Here is a 15,470-nt window from a genome sequence, read left to right on the forward strand (position 1 = left end):
GGGTGGTAGCCTTCGTTGGTTGCGCGGGAATAGTGAGGTAGTGGAGGTGCAGCTGAAGGTGAAGGTAAAGGTGGGCGTGGAGGATTGGGATCGGGGCTTGGGATGCAGCAGAGCCAGCCGGTGATGGCGCTGAGGGGGGACATTGATGGTGATCTTCGCAAGTGGTGGTAGTCCAGGTGGGCTATCGTTATCGGTGGGTAGGATGATAAGTGCTAACTTATCGATAGAGAGGGAGAGGAGGATAGGACAGTATATGGGGATTCCGTGGGTGAGATTGAGTAGGCGGGTACGGTATATAATCATCCAAGTTGAACAGATCACAACCAGGAGACGTAAACAATGGAGGTATGGATGGAGTCCACGGTGTCACACCTCGACTGGTTGTTGGAAGACAGACAGTCAAATCAAGAGGTCGACCCAGAAAAAGAAAGGCTGACGCAGCCTCAGCTCAGTCAGCCTCAACCTCAATTCCCAGGCATCCGGATTCCCCCGCACTGCTGATTGGTTCGTGTCCCGCACTTCCCTTCCGTCCCACTTCCAGCCTTGCCAGTTGGCGGCGCTAACTTAAAACCCCTACTCATCAGGACTACCGTGGACCCCCGAATCATCCCCCTCATACGCATCCACTCGATACTTCCCAAACTGCCACGTCGGCACCTCTCTGGCGAACATGACGTCCAACTCCTCATACGTCCGCCCCTTGGTCTCCGGCAGCCGGAAATAACCCCACAGGAACGTCACGAAAGCCGTCCCAAACCAGAAGAACCCCGTGTATCCGCGCCAATTCCACGCCGTGGGGTTCACCATCGACGGCTCCAGCCCATTGGCGACCACGCACGCAACGTAATAGGAATTGCGGGCCAGGACCACCGTCTTCGACCGCAGGCGCGTGGACGAGACCTCCGGCGGAATCACCCACGCGATCGGTCCCACCGTCATCGAGAAGGTGAAGATCCAGATGATGCAGAGGACGGACTGGGTCCAGAGCGCCGCCGCCGCCCTCGCCGGGGGACCGGAATGCGCCGACGTCGCCGGCGTCAGGCATCCGATCACCAGCAGATAGACGCTCATCAGGCCCATGCCGCCCACGTACATCATGCGCCGGCCGAGGTAGTGCATGGCGAGGCCGGACACCGTCGTGCCCACGAAGGCAAGCCCCGCGCCGCCGAGGCCGAGCTTGTACGCATCGTCGTCGCTCATGCCCGCCTGCTCGAAGAAGTAGGTCGGCGAGTACGCAAACACCAGCCCGGTGAACACCTGGCCGGCCAGCGCCATGCAGGCGATCTCCGTGCGCCGGGCGTTGGGCCCGCGGAAGCAGTCCAGGTAGGACCCTTCCTGGATCTCTCGCTCCAGGTGGTTGGTGTACATCATCATCGCCACGGTCTGGTGCGCGGTCTCGGGGTCGGGGTCGGCCAGGAGCCGGTTGACGATCCGCGCGGCGGCATCGGGCTGGCCCCGCCGGACGTGCCACCACGGGGACTCGGGCATGAAGCAGCCGCAGACGAACAGCGGGACCGGCCATACCCACTGCAGGGCGAAGGGGATGCGATACGACCACTGGCTGTCGAAATCGATCAGCCCCTGCAGCACGCCGGCACTGATCAACTGGCCGATGACGAAGGACACGTTCACAAACGCCGTCAGATACGGCCGCAGCACCATCGGACAGAGCTCCGAACTATACGCCGGCCCCAGGGTCGCAAAGATGCCCCACGGGAGTCTACGTCTGGATATCAGCTCGGCCGAACCACACAACCCCATTGCAAGAAGCCTTCAAGCTAAAAACAAAAAAAAAAAAAAAAGACCTACCCACAAAGAACCTGCCCCGCAACTTGCAGCCCGGCGGTGGTGCCGAAAAACGGGATGAAGATGAACGCCCCCATCAGCAGCTGGGCCAGCAGAAAGACCCGCTTGAAGCCCCACCGCTCGATCAGATAGCCATTGATCAGGGCGCCGATCATACACCCCAGGTTGCCAGCGGCTCCGAGTGCCGACTGCCAGGAGCCGGCGACCTGATATCCCTTGCCGGGGTGTTCCTCGCCGAACTGCGTCCGGAAGGCCGGATACCCGAAGAAGCTGGTGATGAGGATGGTGTCGTACCCCTCCATGACGATGGCGATGGAGGGGACGAGCGACCACACGACGGCCCACGGGAAGAGCTTCAGCGCCTGCGCGACGGACATCTCGTGCTCCCTGGCGTTGGCTGCCTTGGCGGCCTCCACGGAGCATTCCCACGGCTTGTCGGTTTCGTGGTCCTCGCGGGGGTATGTCGCGTCGGTGGTGGCTGTGCTCTCCGAGTGGGAGAGGCCCGGTTGGGTTTGGGGATTGGGCATCTCTGGTGTGTGGTGGGAGGAAGACCGGGGGAGGGGAGCGGAGGGGGGCAGCATCAAATATCATAAAGTTCGAGGGGATCTGGATGCATCTGGAAGCGGTAGGGGTCCAGCTCCCCCCTGCAGGAGAATAATGCCTCAATGATTGACCCGCCACGCAGATGATAAGGGCTAAGACATATCACGCTTGTCTTTTGTGGTAATACTCCGTTGACAAGGGTCCAAAACGGTGGGAGTAGTCGGTCTGACGCTGATGATCTATCCAACCAGTGCCCCCGCATTCTTGAGCTGGGTGATGCACCCCCTTCAGCATTCCTGCAGATAAAATTTCAAAGTTGTGTAGAGGCCATCGACTGGGCCCAGACAGCATCGGCGTTTCCTATGCCTTCGTGTAGAGCGTTCTAGACAAACCCTGATGTCAATCGCCCCTCCGAGTCTCGCCCTCAACCATCCACCCCACCTCCATCTCCCTCAATCCCTTCCAAAAACCAATTAATCGCCTGCACCTCCGACCTAACCCTCACCCCAATCCACCACAAATCCACACTCCCCAGCAACACCAACCACTCCCTCAGCACCACCAACGCCGCAGCCTCCTTGCGCACCAACCGCTCAAAAAACGCCGGCTCCAACCGGCCCATCCAGCCGGTATACGCCCCGAAGCTCCGAATGCCCCGGGGCAGACGCACCAACCCACTCAACATGCGCACCGGCTCGTAGTACACATTATTGGCGGGGGTACTCCCCGCATGGATGCCGCACAGCTCCGCCAGTGTTGGGTCGATCCCCGCCAGCTTCCGCCCACGACTGTCATCCTCCTCGACGTCAAAAATCCCCCGATCCTGCGCCGCGGACGCCATGAAGACGTCCCACCACATACTGGCCCGCTGCCAGGGGACGGTGGCCTCCAGCAGCCGCCGCAGCCCGACCTGCAGGGTCAGCCAGGTCAGCGCGGTGGCGGTGTGTTGGCGTGACGAAGCGAAGACGAAGGAGGCGCGCGGGTCGGAGCGGTCGAGCTCGAAGGAGCGCACCGTCAGCAGCAGGCAGGCCCCGAAGAGCCCGTCCATGTTGTGCGGGCCGATGGTGCGCAGCTCGCGGGCGTACTGCGTGATGGCTTCTTGCCAGTGGTGGGTTTCGGGGACCGCGTAGGTGCAGTGTTTGGCTGGGGTGGTGTAGCGGAGGTGGGAGGTGGCGGAGGCGATGATGGCGTGCATTAGGTAAGGGGTCTAGTTGTTATCCATCGTTTCCCTGATTAGTGGTGCATGGGTGAGGGGCATGCAGAGGGGGAAAGTGGATGATGGCTCGGTGTCAGGTGGGTTCATACCTCGAATTCGAGCTGGATCACCCGTCGTTGGTACTCGGCTTGCGGTGCCTGCGGCCCGAGGGCCGGGTCGGAGAGGCTGTAGAAGTGATGCAGGGCCTCGACGCGGAGAGCCGGCGAGGCGCCCTGCGGGAGCTGCAGCAGGTCGTGGAGCTGAGCCCCTACCGCGTCCTGCGCCAGGTTGTATGCTCTGGAGTCCGGCGAGCTGGTCAGGAACCGGGTGATTGTTTTCTCGGGGTCCGTGCTGCTGCTGCTGCTGGTGGTGGGTTCATAGCTACAGTTCAGGTTGAGTTTCTGGCAGCGGAGGCAGTGGGGTTTCGACTCGTCACACTGCGAGGTTTAGAATGGGGGCTGGCAGTGGGCAAAGAAAGTGTTCAGTACCTTGACTCGGCGTTGTTTACACTTGGAGCATCCATGGCGGGATTTGCGATGCGCACGGCGGGCATGATAGATGCGTTCCGGTTGAGAGGAGAGTTGGAGTTGGAGGATTCCCTGGCCTGCGGGGAGAGACATGGTGATTGATCATGGCTAATATGCCTGAGCCTGATCAATTTGCTTAGAGAAACCATGCATGTAGATAGATAGGAATGAGGGGAAGAAGCCATCGACAACAGTAAGGCTGACACGCTAGTCCCGAAGAAGCACCTTCGTATTCAAACGCACCATCTGCTTCATTTATCAACAACTCCATTAAACCACAATACGGCATACAGCATAAGAATCAAACACCAGCAAAGCACGCCTTTCATGACCTCATACATACACACCACGCCCACCTCAAACTCAACCAATCTGCGCCTTCGAGAAATCCATCTCTGCAACCCCAAGAGATTAGCACATTGCACGATCCCCACAAACCCCCAGGACAAGGGAAAAAAAAAAAAAAAAAAAAAACTAACCAGGATGCTCCGCCTGAAACTGCTTCAAGATTTCCATCTTCTTCTGCTCGTCGCTAGTCATGCCGCCCATCTCCTTCTGCCGCTGGTCGTACATCATCTTCTCGACCATGGCGCGCGTCTCGCCGTCCAGGTCGCTCAGCGAGGACGACTCGGGCGTGATCTTGCTGACGTCGACCTTGGGCGCGCCCGTCACCACGTGCGGCCACCACTCCACCTTGTTGACCTTGTCCAGGTGCACGGCCACCTCCTTGCCCGGCGGGTGCGCCGTCGTCTCCAGCGTCCACGAGCTTTCGTCGACGATGATCGGGTGGGGGAAGGTGCCCTGCAGTGTGCCAGAAGAACATCAACATTAGCACACCCGCACACACACACTTCATCGTGATCCAGGATCGTGGATTCCCCCAATCCCCATTCCAACCCGAGTACTGTAGATAACCACCACCCCGGTAGAACGAGATAAACGAGGAAGGTAAAAGGAAAGGGACATACCTCAATAACAGCCTTCGCCTCCCCCTTCACCGCCACCCGGATCTTAGTCTTGGTGAGCACCACATCCAAATCGCGGCCGCGCAGGTGGCCCGGCACGGGGATCGTGACCTCGACGTCGCGGATGGTCTGCGTCCATTTGTAGGGGAGCCGGGCCTGCTCGGCCTCCTCGGCGGCCTTGCGGGCGCGTTCTTCGGCGTCGCGCGCGGCGAGGTCCGCGGGGGTGGGTTCTGTTTCCGACATTTCTGGTCGGGAGGGTCTGGGTTTCGGGGTGGGTGGTTAGTTTAGCTTTTATTTTTTTTGTTGGGGTTTTCAGAAAGTGATGAGGGGAGATTCCGTACCTGATGCGATTAAGTGCTGGGGATTGGAAGTGGGAGTGGTTGGGGGAGGATGTTGGAGAAAAAGAAGAGCGTCTGCGGGGGAATATTCGATGGTGGAGACTAATTGCTGCGGCGGTTCGAGTAGCTTCCGTCCGCTGCGGGGCTTTGGGTCGGGTCGAGCTTACTTGGGTTTTGGTTACTCTTAGTACTGTCGGCTAACAATTTGATTGATATGCACCCAAAAGAGGCCCCATACTCTCTCGAGAAATTCCTAAGAAAAGGCACGCTAATCATTGAAGATGTGACAGATGGACGGATGTCACAAAGATCATTATGCCGTATATGCCCTGCGTGTGTTCCAGATCCCCCACCATAACCGACCCTACCCTATCCTACCCATAGCAAACAGTCTTTTCTCTACCCCCCCTCCCCCGACTAAACAGCCTCTATGCTTCCTGCGCATCATGACTGCATTCATATTCATTCCGCAAGCACAACACCGTCCACACAACAAGATTACCATTTTCCTCCCTCTCACCCCACCCAAGAATGTAAGATTTTGTTTCGCACAAATGCTAAGGAAAATAAGAAAGCTCAAAATGCTCCCACATATCCCATTAAACGCCATTAAGATGAATCCCCCCCTACCCCACCACCAGCCTATCCGAGTTTCATCATCATTCCGTACTATCCGTGAGAATCTCCTCTCCGAAAAGATCGACCTCATGGAGGCCGTGCAGGTCGCTCGGGTCCGGATGCGGCCCATCGGATTCCCCCTCCGCCCCCGGGCTGCTGCTGCTCACTTCCCCGCCCTCCAGAAAGCCGAAGAACTGGCCCGCATACTCGGCGGTCGCATTCGCGAGCTTCGCCTCCAGGATCCCCTCGAGCATGCGCATGTCTTCCTTCCACTTCTGCTCGCGGCGGGCCTTCTCCTCTGCCGACCGGCGGCAGGTCCCCTCGCGCTCGCGTACTTTGACGCAGTTCGGGCAGATGTAGTTGACCTCGCAGAAGGAGCATTTGCAGGGCGGGTAGGCCTTCACGCAGTCCTGGCACACGTAGACGGCGCAGCTCGTGCATTCGCGGAGCACGCTGGCGCAGCGCTGGCGCTGGTCGCCGACGGCCCGGTACTGTGGGCAGAAGAAGGACTGGCAACCTTGCCAGCGCAGCTGCTCGGACGGCGAGTCACAGTAGATGGATGAGGGGGAGGACGAGCGGGATCGGTTGGAGTTCGACAGAGACAGACTTCGCGAGCGGCGATGGATCAGCGACGCGGGTCCCGGGGGTTCGGGCAGAGCGCGGCTGCGCCCCTCCCCCGCCCCGTCACCGTGGTCCTCAGTGAAGCTGCTCGTCGTGGAGTCGATCATCCGCTGGGTCCGGAACGGTAACTCGAACTCAGGCACGGAGTGGGGATACGCCATGTGCGGGGCAAGGAAGCCGCGAGAGCTGGATGCAGCGTGGTTTTGGATCGCCATCTTCTCCAGCGTCAAGTCCCGGTAGCCGCATATTCGCAATCGTAGACCGCGGAGATCATGCTCAATGCACAACGGCTTCGAGCAGCTCTTGCAATGCACCTTCCACTGCGGCGTGTCGTAGCAATTCTGGCACAAGTTGCGGGGACAAGCCGTGGGCTGTCGGTTGGGCGGACCCAGCAGCCACTTCATCATGGCGATGTGTCCCGTCTCAAGTGTGTAATCCGGCTTGCGGGGATCTCCGTAAGCGTCGCGGGGGAACGTCTTGCTCCATTCCTGGGCCGAGATTTCGAGGTCCTCCCAGCCTTGTCCCCTGGGGAGAGGCACCGCGCGCACTTGATCTACGTCCCGGTTGGAAGTGCCGATACTGATACCGCCTCCCCCGGAGAAAATGGGTTCCGTGCAGCACCAGTGCAGCTTGAGGGCAGGATAAGCGGCCGGAGCGGTGGGGTTGGTGGTGAGTGCCTCGTGATCCGTGAGTTCCAGCGGGTCTTGCATCGAACACGGCGAAACTGTTGCGCCCGGGGCCCACCAGAACGGATTCGACTCCTTGGCCGAGGCGGGCTCCAAATGACCAGCAATGTAAGGCCGATCGTACGCACAGCTAGCACAGAGAGTCTTTCGACATCCGACGCAGTGCATCAGGATGCTGCATTGCTCGCACCGCTCCGGGATCACTTCGCAGCAGTTGTCGCAGCGGATGTTCTGGACAAATTGCGCGTGACTTTGACGCAGATGCGCCGGTTTCATCTTGCCGTCACCGAGATCACCGATTTCGCCCGTCCCCAGCGGTTCGCCGCAATAGCCCGTCTCATTGTGCTCCCACAGCTTGCCATCCCGCTGAGCTGGCCGGTTACCCGAGTCGATCGGTCCGATCCAGTTCTTCGACCTCCACAGCCGATCGAAGACGACCCAGACCTCGGCCGAGCCCTGGGGAACCCGCATCGACACGTACCCTCGTCTGCGGAAGCACCGCCCGGCCGGGGTCGAGCACCATGCCGTGTCCGTCCAGATGCCCAGCTTGTGACAGAGGTTGACCAGCTCATGTGTGGGCTCGGAGTCCGAATCCTTTCGCGACAGCGATGACGTGAGGTAGGGGCGACGGCGGTGATGGCGACATCGGTAGGTGTATAGACTTTTGAGGGCGAGATGTTTGGTGGCAGGGGAGCTACCGATATTCCGTTCCATGTTCACATCGTACTGGAGGCCGAACATGGTCAAGTAAGGAATAATGTGATACTTGAGTGAGACGTTCTTGCACCCCCGAACAGAGAGATGCTCCAGTGTCTCCCGTCGAGCATGTAGGACTGTAGAGATCAGGATCTGACCCGAGACCGCCGTGTTATCCAACTCCAGGCTGCGCAAACACGGGCTGAACGGAAGCACCACATTCATCAACAACTGATCGAGAGCGTACGGTCGCGACTGACGGGGCACCACTGCTTCCGAAGAACCGGTGAGGACCACGCGAATCGGCGGAGGGGTGCCTGAGGGATAAAGGAGCCGGAACGAAAGGTACTTCCATGCTGTTGGGTATGAACGGAGAAAGGAGCGGAGGTAGCGGGAAGTGTGGTAGAGCGAGAGAATCGAGTCGGTGGGGGTCTGCAGAAGGAGGGATTCGAGGATAGGCGCGTGAGTGGTGAGGACTCTTTCAAATGTCGATAAAGAGTGTTGGGCGTGGAGGTCCGACTGCTCCAGCGCGGATTCCACCAGCACTTGCTGGCTCGGGCCGGCGGTGTTGTTCGTCTCCCCGTCCATCGTTATCGTCGATAGTGATAGTGATAGTGGTACGGAGGGCGCTATCGGAGTATGTCGGTCGGTCACGACGGCGCTGAGGCCGAAATCCTGCTTGATCTTTTTCTATGTCTTGAATGTCTTGGTCAATGGATTGAGTGTGGGACGGAGTCGGAGGGTAGAGAGTGTCGCGGGATCGCGAGCACGGCGGAAAATGCGGGTAAGACCGCCCATCATAAGGGGAAGCAAGAGGGCGACGATGCGCAAGGAGGACGGGTTTACATCCCAAGGCTGAACATCATATGAGGTCTATTAAGGGAGAAAAGACCAAGCAGGCAGAGAAGCCGAGGAAGAAGACCACGACAGGGTTTTTGAAAGTGGGGAAGAGGGGGGGGGAATTGGAGAAAGAGAGGATGGAAAACGAAAGTGAGATGAGGTGATGGGGGTGAGTGAGTGAGGGAGAGAGAGAGAGAGAGTGAGTGAGTGAATGTGGGTGTGTGGGTGTGGCTTTGCCAACTCACCTCAGATTGGGGATTGGGACCAAATCCAACGACGGGTGCCGGGATCTGCCCGGCCCAGCATCATGTGATAGGTCGCTTCGACCATCACGAGCCTGAATTGGAAAGGGTATCGACTGGCATGATGATGCTGGTTTTCCTGGTGTCGGATGATGATGATGATGATCAGGGAGAAAAATAATAATCCTGAGGAACGGGGAATGAAAGGAGGGTGAGAAGAAAACCTAAAAAGGGATAGGGAGCGATTATTCCCTCAGCGTATTTCCATACTTCTTTCTAGTGATTGATTCTCCCGCCTTTATTGAATCTTCATCAACTACCCGACACGGTACTCAACATCTCTTTTTGGGCAGATAGGAGCAATAAGGCATGAAAGCACGCTTGACCAGTCAGATCCGGATTGGAACCGGCCCAGCGCAACAGCCAGTCAACAAAAAAACTTGATTTGAGTGCACCGCCCAGGGCACAAGAAGTCTAACTACCGGTATCTATCCTAGTGTCGATCACCATCCTCGCCCACCGTATATCCCCTTGCGATTCCCTTGCGCCCTTCCACCACCAGCGTGCTGTCCGGCGCATCTTCCTCGTATTGGATGTCGAAATCACTTCCCAGACCCTTCCACGTCCGCTGGGATTGCAAGAACTCCGCCCCTGGCGAGAACGTCCCGCCGATCATGGCAATATCGCCCTTGGCTCGCCTCGCTAAGGCGCGCGCGGCCGACGGCCCACTCGCGGCCGATACGGCCTCCTCGGCTGCGGATGAAGCGGAAAGGCGGGGTGCAGCAGCATTCCGCATGGGCCGGGAGTGCGAGACATACCGACCGGTGCGCAGGTCGAATTCCGGGGGGGCGGACTCGGGCTCCGAGTCCTCTCCTGCCTCGTCCGCCGCGGGGTCCGCATTCTCCGCCTCTTCCTGGGATCGATCGAGGACGCTCTGGAAGTCACTCCGCCAGGCGCCGGTCCACACCCGCTCGGTATCGCCCTGGAGCGTGAGCTCCAGCTCCGAGGGCGTGATCACCGGTTTCCAGAAATCCTTGCTGTCGACCAGAGAGCTTTCCCAGCATCCGATCACCACCCATCCGCCGATCTCGCTGAAGTTGGCCACCTTGGCCGCGTTGAGCTTGCCCACCACAAACAGGTAGCTCTTCTTGCCGGCGGCCGCGATCCGATCGCGCACATGCTCCACGATGTGCAGGTAGTTCTTGACGCTCAGCGTGTTGACGAGGATGCCGAAGATGGGCACGGTGTTGAGGGAGGTCAGAATGGCATACCGGCGACGCAGTGCAGCCGCCGTGGATGCGGGTAGCGGCTTCACAATCTCCTTGGTCACGTCATCGGTGGGATAGATATGGATGGCCGCGACGCGAGACGCAAGGGTCAGGAGAAGGGCCGTGGGTGGGTCGGAAATGTGGAAGAGTTGCCAGTCAGAAAGGGATTCCGGGGTCTCTTGGACGGATACCGGGACGGTGCGGTTGGGGATTGCCGAGGAAGGGTTGTGGACGATATCCGTGGCGAACAGGTTGGTATAGCCCTCCTCGACGAGACGCGCGTAGACGGTCGGGACATGGTTCGAGTAGGTCACATCAGCCGCCAGAATGACCTTGGTAGCGGGATCCGGGTAGGTCTCCTTGAATGCGCGAACCACGGGCTCGAGAGGCAGAGGCTTCTGTGTGAAAACGTAGATGACCGGCAGTCGGGCTGTGGGGGACAGACACGACCGGCCGTAGTGCACGACAACGTCCGCATCCACATGCTCCGCGGCCACCTCGTCCACGCAGCATGTCCCGTAGGAGGTATCCGCCAGAATATATAGTTTCGGGGAAGGCTCGGGCGTCGCATCGACCTTGAGCTGGCCAACCGAGTCCGCGAGCTGTTCGGCACCGTCGGTGCTGCTCTGCCCGCTGCTGTGTGGTTGAGACGCATCGGTGACGTCCAGGCCGCGGCTGAGGAGCTGGAACACTCGGGGAGCGTCGGGGAGCATGTCATCTGGAAACTGGAGCGCAATGCGCTTATACCGTGCCTGGCGGATCTCTTTCAGCGTGCGTTCGATGTCATAGGTGATCGAGAGCTCCTCGTCGGAGAGCGCGCGGCTCCGGGCTTGAGACGCAACCGGGTCGGTGGATTCCAGGATGCGATCATCGGGGGTGGAGAGGACGGGGGCTGCCTCCATTTCGTTAGCCATGGTGAGGGATATTGTAGAGCAAAGTGTCGTGAGATTGTGAGCAGCCCAGGGCCGGCAATTGAGAATGGTGTTGGTAAAGGTGGTGGGGAGGGGAAATCGGGCGCAATTTTTGACTGCGAGGAAAATCCCACGGATTTCCACCCCACTTTCACCCCGCCATCCGCAGGGGAGCCAATGGCACTCATGAGGATTACTTGTGGTGCCATACGTAGAATCAAAGCAACAAACCATTCTCACCACACGAGTCTAGTCAATCATAATCGCGTTGATACTCTCTGGATTCAATGGCCGTCTACTGCTTGTCCTAGTATCTTCATTTTAAAGTATATACAGAAAGATACCTCATCCATCTACAAATCCGCCCGGGCCGGCTCGCCAGCCCACACACGCCGGATCAGCTCCCGAATCGGCTCGCGCTCGATCTCGCGCGGGTTCCAGTACGGGTTGCTGACCGCGATGTCGGCGGCCTTGTCGATATCCTCCTCCTTCATCCCGAAGTCCTTGAGGCCGCGCTTGACCTTGAGCTTAGACAGCAACACATTCAAGCCGTGGATGGCGTCCCCGTTGCTTTCCGGCAGGGCCTCGGCCAGCTTCTTCATGGCCTCGGGGATCTTGGGCGCATTGTAGGAGATGGCGTGCGGTAGCACCGCGGTGTGGGTTTCCGCATGGGGCAGGTTGAAGCTCCCGCCCAGGGTATGGCAGAGTTTGTGATGGATGGACATGCCCACACTGCCCAGGCACGTGCCGCACAGCCAGGCGCCGTAGAGGGCGGACGAGCGCGCCGAGGGGGAGCTGGGGTTCTCCACGATCTCCGGCAGGGCCGAGGCCAGCGCCCGCGTGCCCTCCAGGGCCATCAGGTTGATGACGGGGTTGGTGTTCCGCGCGTAGAGCGCCTCCACTGTTGCGGTCTAAATTCAGCCATCCGGACTTTTCTGGTTAATCGGAGACAAGGGTGAGAACCCACCAGCGTGCGCAATGGCATTCACACCACTCGTAGCACTCATGGCGGCAGGCAGCGTCATGGTCAGGTCGACGTCGTAGATGACCGTGCCCGGCAGGATCTTGGGATCGGAGCGCGTCTTCTTCAGCCCGTCGGCGGTTTCACCCAGGATCGGGGTCATCTCACTGCCCGCGTAGGTCGTCGGAATACAGATGTGCGGCAGTCCGGTGCGGATGCTGATGGCCTTGCCGAGGCCGATGGTGCTACCGCCGCCCACGGAGATGACCGCATCCGCGCCCTGCGCGCTCGCGTATTCCAGTGCCTTGTCGGTGATGTGGGTCGGGGTGTGCATGGTGGCCTCGGTGAAGATGCCGGCGACCTGGCCGTTGAGGACGGCCTTGACGCTCTCGGCCTGGCTGACTTGGTGGGGGGTCGAAAGCACCAACGGGGCCTTCACGTTGAGACGGGCGACCTCATCAGGGAGCTTCTGGAGCGTGCCGCTGCCGAAAATGACACGGCCGGGGTTGGAATTGTATTCGAAGGCGTCCATTGTGAGTGGAGGTTGGCGATGGTGCGCAGGTTTATCGGGATTGCAGAATAGCGGGGAAGAGATTGGACGGTTCGGGGGATCCCTGACAGATATAAATAGTCTAAGATGTGCCTGGATCCGAATCTCAGGGAGACATCCGAAGCTTGATCATCATGAATAATAAAGGTGTTTTCCCCACACCCCACCACTTCCGTGGTCAACGTCATGAAGCCCATTGGGGCGGTTAAGGCAAAGGCTTTTGCCGTGGGTCACAGCCGCGCCGAAGGTGGAGGGCTTCGGCAGTTCGGCCGCTATCGACTCCGACTATCAACCACCATCTCTCCATAGAAATGGAGGAATATTCACCTGCTTGACTACTATACCAACAAAGAATGCAAGTGCCAACCCTGCAACTGTGGTATTCTCCTCTGAAGACCAAAACCATGCTTATACATGAGAGGAAAGGGACGAACATGACAACGATGGATTGCCGACATCGGCAAGGAATTATCCCGTGCGCCAGACAGACAGCGCACTCCAAACATCCTCAATGTCACTGGGCAAGCACTGGCGCTTGGTCTATACGCGTCCCAGGGACGACGACCCTAATCAATCCACTGGATTGACAAAGCAATATCGCTGCCGCTGGCCTACGCCCACTGCAGTCTTCTCGCACAGCTACTTCATGATTCATCACTAATCCTAATGTCTATCCAACGTATACATTCACATCCCCACCGCCCATTTGGACACAACGTACTTGAGGAACCCTCTCCCCAACGGATCATCCGGCTGTGGCACCAGTTAAATCAGGAGAAAGGCAAACATCGTGCTTAAATATGTTCTGCCTTGCTTCGTCCCCGGACGTAGCAGTGCCGACGGCCGTTAATTTAGTATCGGGAACACGCTAAAAGTAGCGCTTATGAAGCTAAACGACTAGACCTGATCTTAGCCGAGCCAACGGATAAGAAGCGTAGACCCTTGGAAAAATGGCTTGATTCACATTAGAGCGTTGTATACTTGATCTCTCTGGTATAACATCCTCGCGGCCTACTTGGGGTCATTGAGGAGAGTATCGCTATATCTTATTTCCCACTCGATGTCACCGTACAGTGCCATCTCTTTGGTGGGGGGTATCACTTAGTCCATATCGGCAAAGGCCATGATCTGCTGTCCTCCCTTGGCTCCCTTGCCCTTCTTGCGCTTCTTCTGCTGCACCGCCCGGGGTCTCTCTTCCTCGCTCTCATCGACGGATTCGGCATCATCGCTATCAACGTCATCATCGCTGTCATCGCTGTCGCCATACATGCGCTTGTCTCCCAGGTGGGATCCATTGGCGCCGCTTGAACCGACCGCCTCATGCCAGACCTTGACCACCTGACCGCCACCAGTGACCATGCGCCCTTCGACGTCGAAGCCCAGCCCGATCACGCCTTCCGTCTCGTCGTGCACGACCTCCGACATGACCTTGTTGTTGCCGATCCGGACGAACTTGACCGCGCCGCCACCCATCCCCACGGCGACCATTTTCCCTTTGCCCAGCTCCTCCGGCACAACCGTCAGCGTCTCCAGCGAGTCGGCGCCACCGGTGCGGGGCTGGACATAGATGCGCTCGTCCTGATCGTCCCAGGCCCCCTTCTCCCACAGCGTCAGCACGCCGTTGGAGCCTCCCACCACCACCTTCTCGCCGCGGCTCGTCCCGCTCGTGGCCAGCCCGCCAATGTACACCGAGCTGATCAGCTCCTCCTCCTGGTCCTCGCTGCGCACGAGCACGCCCCGACGGAGATCCGTGACGGCCAGCGTGGTGCCACCCGTCGTCACCCATTGCTTGCTGAACCCAGAGGTACTGGTATCGGACGCGGGGAGCGGCGTGAGCGAGGAAACGTAGTCGTCGTGGGGGTGGTGCGTTTGTTGCGGCTTGGCGGAGACCTTGGAAAACGGGGTGCGGAGGTCGTAGAGATGGAGGGCGCTGGAGTCGGTGGCAAGGAGGAGGGTTTGAGGGGAAAGGGCGTGTACAATGGTGGGGGCGTCGACGGATCTGAAATTTTCAACCCCAAAAGCCTTGCGTTAGCGATTGCGCGGACAATTGAGCATCAATTGGCATCGATTGGCTTTATGAGACATGAATTGTTCCCTCAGCATGTAACAGAGATCACATACCCATCCTTTAACGTGGGGGTCGCGATCTTGTTCGTCACCACCCCGGTCTCCGCCTTCGCGGCCTTGACCAACCCATCCGTTCCAGCGGAATACAACGTCTCGCCGTCCAGCGCAAAAGTCAAGCACCGGCAGCTACCCTTGTGTCGTCTCGTGCCCCACATAGTGTCGATGTGACCCTTGCCGTTGCGGGACGAAGATGTCGAGGCCCCGTCATCATCGCTGTCCGCCTCCTCGGAGGGCAGTCGGTATGTCTGGACATGGCCCGTTGCGAGACCGACGGAGACGATGGGTTCATTGGGGTGGATGGCCTGCGAGAACAGATCTGCCGACAGCGGCAAGGTACAGACCGTGTCGAACATTGTGTGGACGGGCAGTGGCAATTGAGGCAATCGACCTGGTTTTCCACTCGTATAGGACTATTGTATGACTTTCAAGAGCTACTTTACCTCATGTAGATTTGTCTCTGGTGCGGCCGAAAGCTCCGACTTTTGAGGGGGCGGGCCGACCGATCTTCCGGTCAATCTTCCGGTGCTTGACAGCTGATAAGCCGCTTATCGCGGGCAACCGCCGCCTTCCTTTTCA

General features: G+C 58.8%; 7 protein-coding genes across 7 annotated transcripts; all 7 read right to left on the bottom strand.

The window, feature by feature from the left end:
- Nucleotides 1-573: 573 nt before the first annotated feature.
- BO86DRAFT_312425 (general substrate transporter) lies at nt 574-2,333 on the bottom strand (the record flags this gene model as incomplete). The annotated part of the gene is made up of 2 exons (XM_025667953.1): nt 574-1,720; nt 1,810-2,333. The coding sequence occupies 2 exons, from the start codon at nt 2,331-2,333 to the stop codon at nt 574-576; spliced, it is 1,671 nt and encodes a 556-aa protein (XP_025527911.1).
- A 215-nt stretch (nt 2,334-2,548) lies between these two features.
- BO86DRAFT_389021 (Zn(II)2Cys6 transcription factor domain-containing protein) lies at nt 2,549-4,207 on the bottom strand. The gene is made up of 3 exons (XM_025672016.1): nt 4,033-4,207; nt 3,655-3,981; nt 2,549-3,556 (listed from the first exon to the last, which is right to left on the bottom strand). The coding sequence occupies exons 1-3, from the start codon at nt 4,162-4,164 to the stop codon at nt 2,774-2,776; spliced, it is 1,242 nt and encodes a 413-aa protein (XP_025527912.1). The 5' UTR covers nt 4,165-4,207; the 3' UTR covers nt 2,549-2,773.
- Nucleotides 4,208-4,244: 37 nt separating this feature from the next.
- Nucleotides 4,245-5,423, bottom strand: BO86DRAFT_389023 (NudC domain-containing protein). Its single transcript, XM_025672017.1, has 4 exons — nt 5,378-5,423; nt 5,040-5,295; nt 4,551-4,872; nt 4,245-4,466 (listed from the first exon to the last, which is right to left on the bottom strand). Exons 2-4 carry the CDS (start codon nt 5,277-5,279, stop codon nt 4,435-4,437), a joined length of 594 nt encoding a protein of 197 aa, XP_025527913.1. The 5' UTR covers nt 5,280-5,295; nt 5,378-5,423; the 3' UTR covers nt 4,245-4,434.
- A 146-nt stretch (nt 5,424-5,569) lies between these two features.
- Nucleotides 5,570-9,061, bottom strand: BO86DRAFT_389024 (uncharacterized protein). Its single transcript, XM_025672018.1, has one exon. The coding sequence runs from the start codon at nt 8,581-8,583 to the stop codon at nt 6,034-6,036; it is 2,550 nt and encodes an 849-aa protein (XP_025527914.1). The 5' UTR covers nt 8,584-9,061; the 3' UTR covers nt 5,570-6,033.
- Nucleotides 9,062-9,275: 214 nt separating this feature from the next.
- Nucleotides 9,276-11,527, bottom strand: BO86DRAFT_389025 (2-(3-amino-3-carboxypropyl)histidine synthase subunit 1/2). The gene has a single exon (XM_025672019.1). It carries the CDS (start codon nt 11,257-11,259, stop codon nt 9,571-9,573), a length of 1,689 nt encoding a protein of 562 aa, XP_025527915.1. The 5' UTR covers nt 11,260-11,527; the 3' UTR covers nt 9,276-9,570.
- Nucleotides 11,528-11,609: 82 nt separating this feature from the next.
- BO86DRAFT_361712 (maleylacetate reductase) lies at nt 11,610-12,951 on the bottom strand (the record flags this gene model as incomplete). Its single annotated transcript, XM_025669877.1, has 2 exons — nt 12,224-12,951; nt 11,610-12,157 (listed from the first exon to the last, which is right to left on the bottom strand). Exons 1-2 carry the CDS (start codon nt 12,747-12,749, stop codon nt 11,610-11,612), a joined length of 1,074 nt encoding a protein of 357 aa, XP_025527916.1. The 5' UTR covers nt 12,750-12,951.
- Nucleotides 12,952-13,739: 788 nt separating this feature from the next.
- BO86DRAFT_409626 (WD40 repeat domain-containing protein) lies at nt 13,740-15,328 on the bottom strand. Its single transcript, XM_025674431.1, has 2 exons — nt 14,889-15,328; nt 13,740-14,766 (listed from the first exon to the last, which is right to left on the bottom strand). Exons 1-2 carry the CDS (start codon nt 15,245-15,247, stop codon nt 13,869-13,871), a joined length of 1,257 nt encoding a protein of 418 aa, XP_025527917.1. The 5' UTR covers nt 15,248-15,328; the 3' UTR covers nt 13,740-13,868.
- Between the last annotated feature and the right edge of the window lie 142 nt (nt 15,329-15,470).

Source organism: Aspergillus japonicus (assembly GCF_003184785.1).
Source record: "Aspergillus japonicus CBS 114.51 unplaced genomic scaffold BO86scaffold_22, whole genome shotgun sequence".
In the NCBI taxonomy this organism is placed as follows: domain Eukaryota; kingdom Fungi; phylum Ascomycota; class Eurotiomycetes; order Eurotiales; family Aspergillaceae; genus Aspergillus; species Aspergillus japonicus.

Coding starts and splice junctions, on each gene's coding strand:
- BO86DRAFT_389024 (XM_025672018.1), bottom strand. CDS start 8,583: ATGGACGGGGAGACGAACAACACCGCCGGCCCGAGCCAGCAAGTGCTG.
- BO86DRAFT_389023 (XM_025672017.1), bottom strand. CDS start 5,279: ATGTCGGAAACAGAACCCACCCCCGCGGACCTCGCCGCGCGCGACGCC. Junction 4,873..5,039: donor AGGCGAAGGCTGTTATTGAG/GTATGTCCCTTT, acceptor GGCACACTGCAG/GGCACCTTCCCCCACCCGAT. Junction 4,467..4,550: donor GTTTCAGGCGGAGCATCCTG/GTTAGTTTTTTT, acceptor TTGGGGTTGCAG/AGATGGATTTCTCGAAGGCG.
- BO86DRAFT_389025 (XM_025672019.1), bottom strand. CDS start 11,259: ATGGCTAACGAAATGGAGGCAGCCCCCGTCCTCTCCACCCCCGATGAT.
- BO86DRAFT_409626 (XM_025674431.1), bottom strand. CDS start 15,247: ATGTTCGACACGGTCTGTACCTTGCCGCTGTCGGCAGATCTGTTCTCG. Junction 14,767..14,888: donor ACCCCCACGTTAAAGGATGG/GTATGTGATCTC, acceptor TGAAAATTTCAG/ATCCGTCGACGCCCCCACCA.
- BO86DRAFT_389021 (XM_025672016.1), bottom strand. CDS start 4,164: ATGTCTCTCCCCGCAGGCCAGGGAATCCTCCAACTCCAACTCTCCTCT. Junction 3,982..4,032: donor GTAAACAACGCCGAGTCAAG/GTACTGAACACT, acceptor TAAACCTCGCAG/TGTGACGAGTCGAAACCCCA. Junction 3,557..3,654: donor TGATCCAGCTCGAATTCGAG/GTATGAACCCAC, acceptor GATAACAACTAG/ACCCCTTACCTAATGCACGC.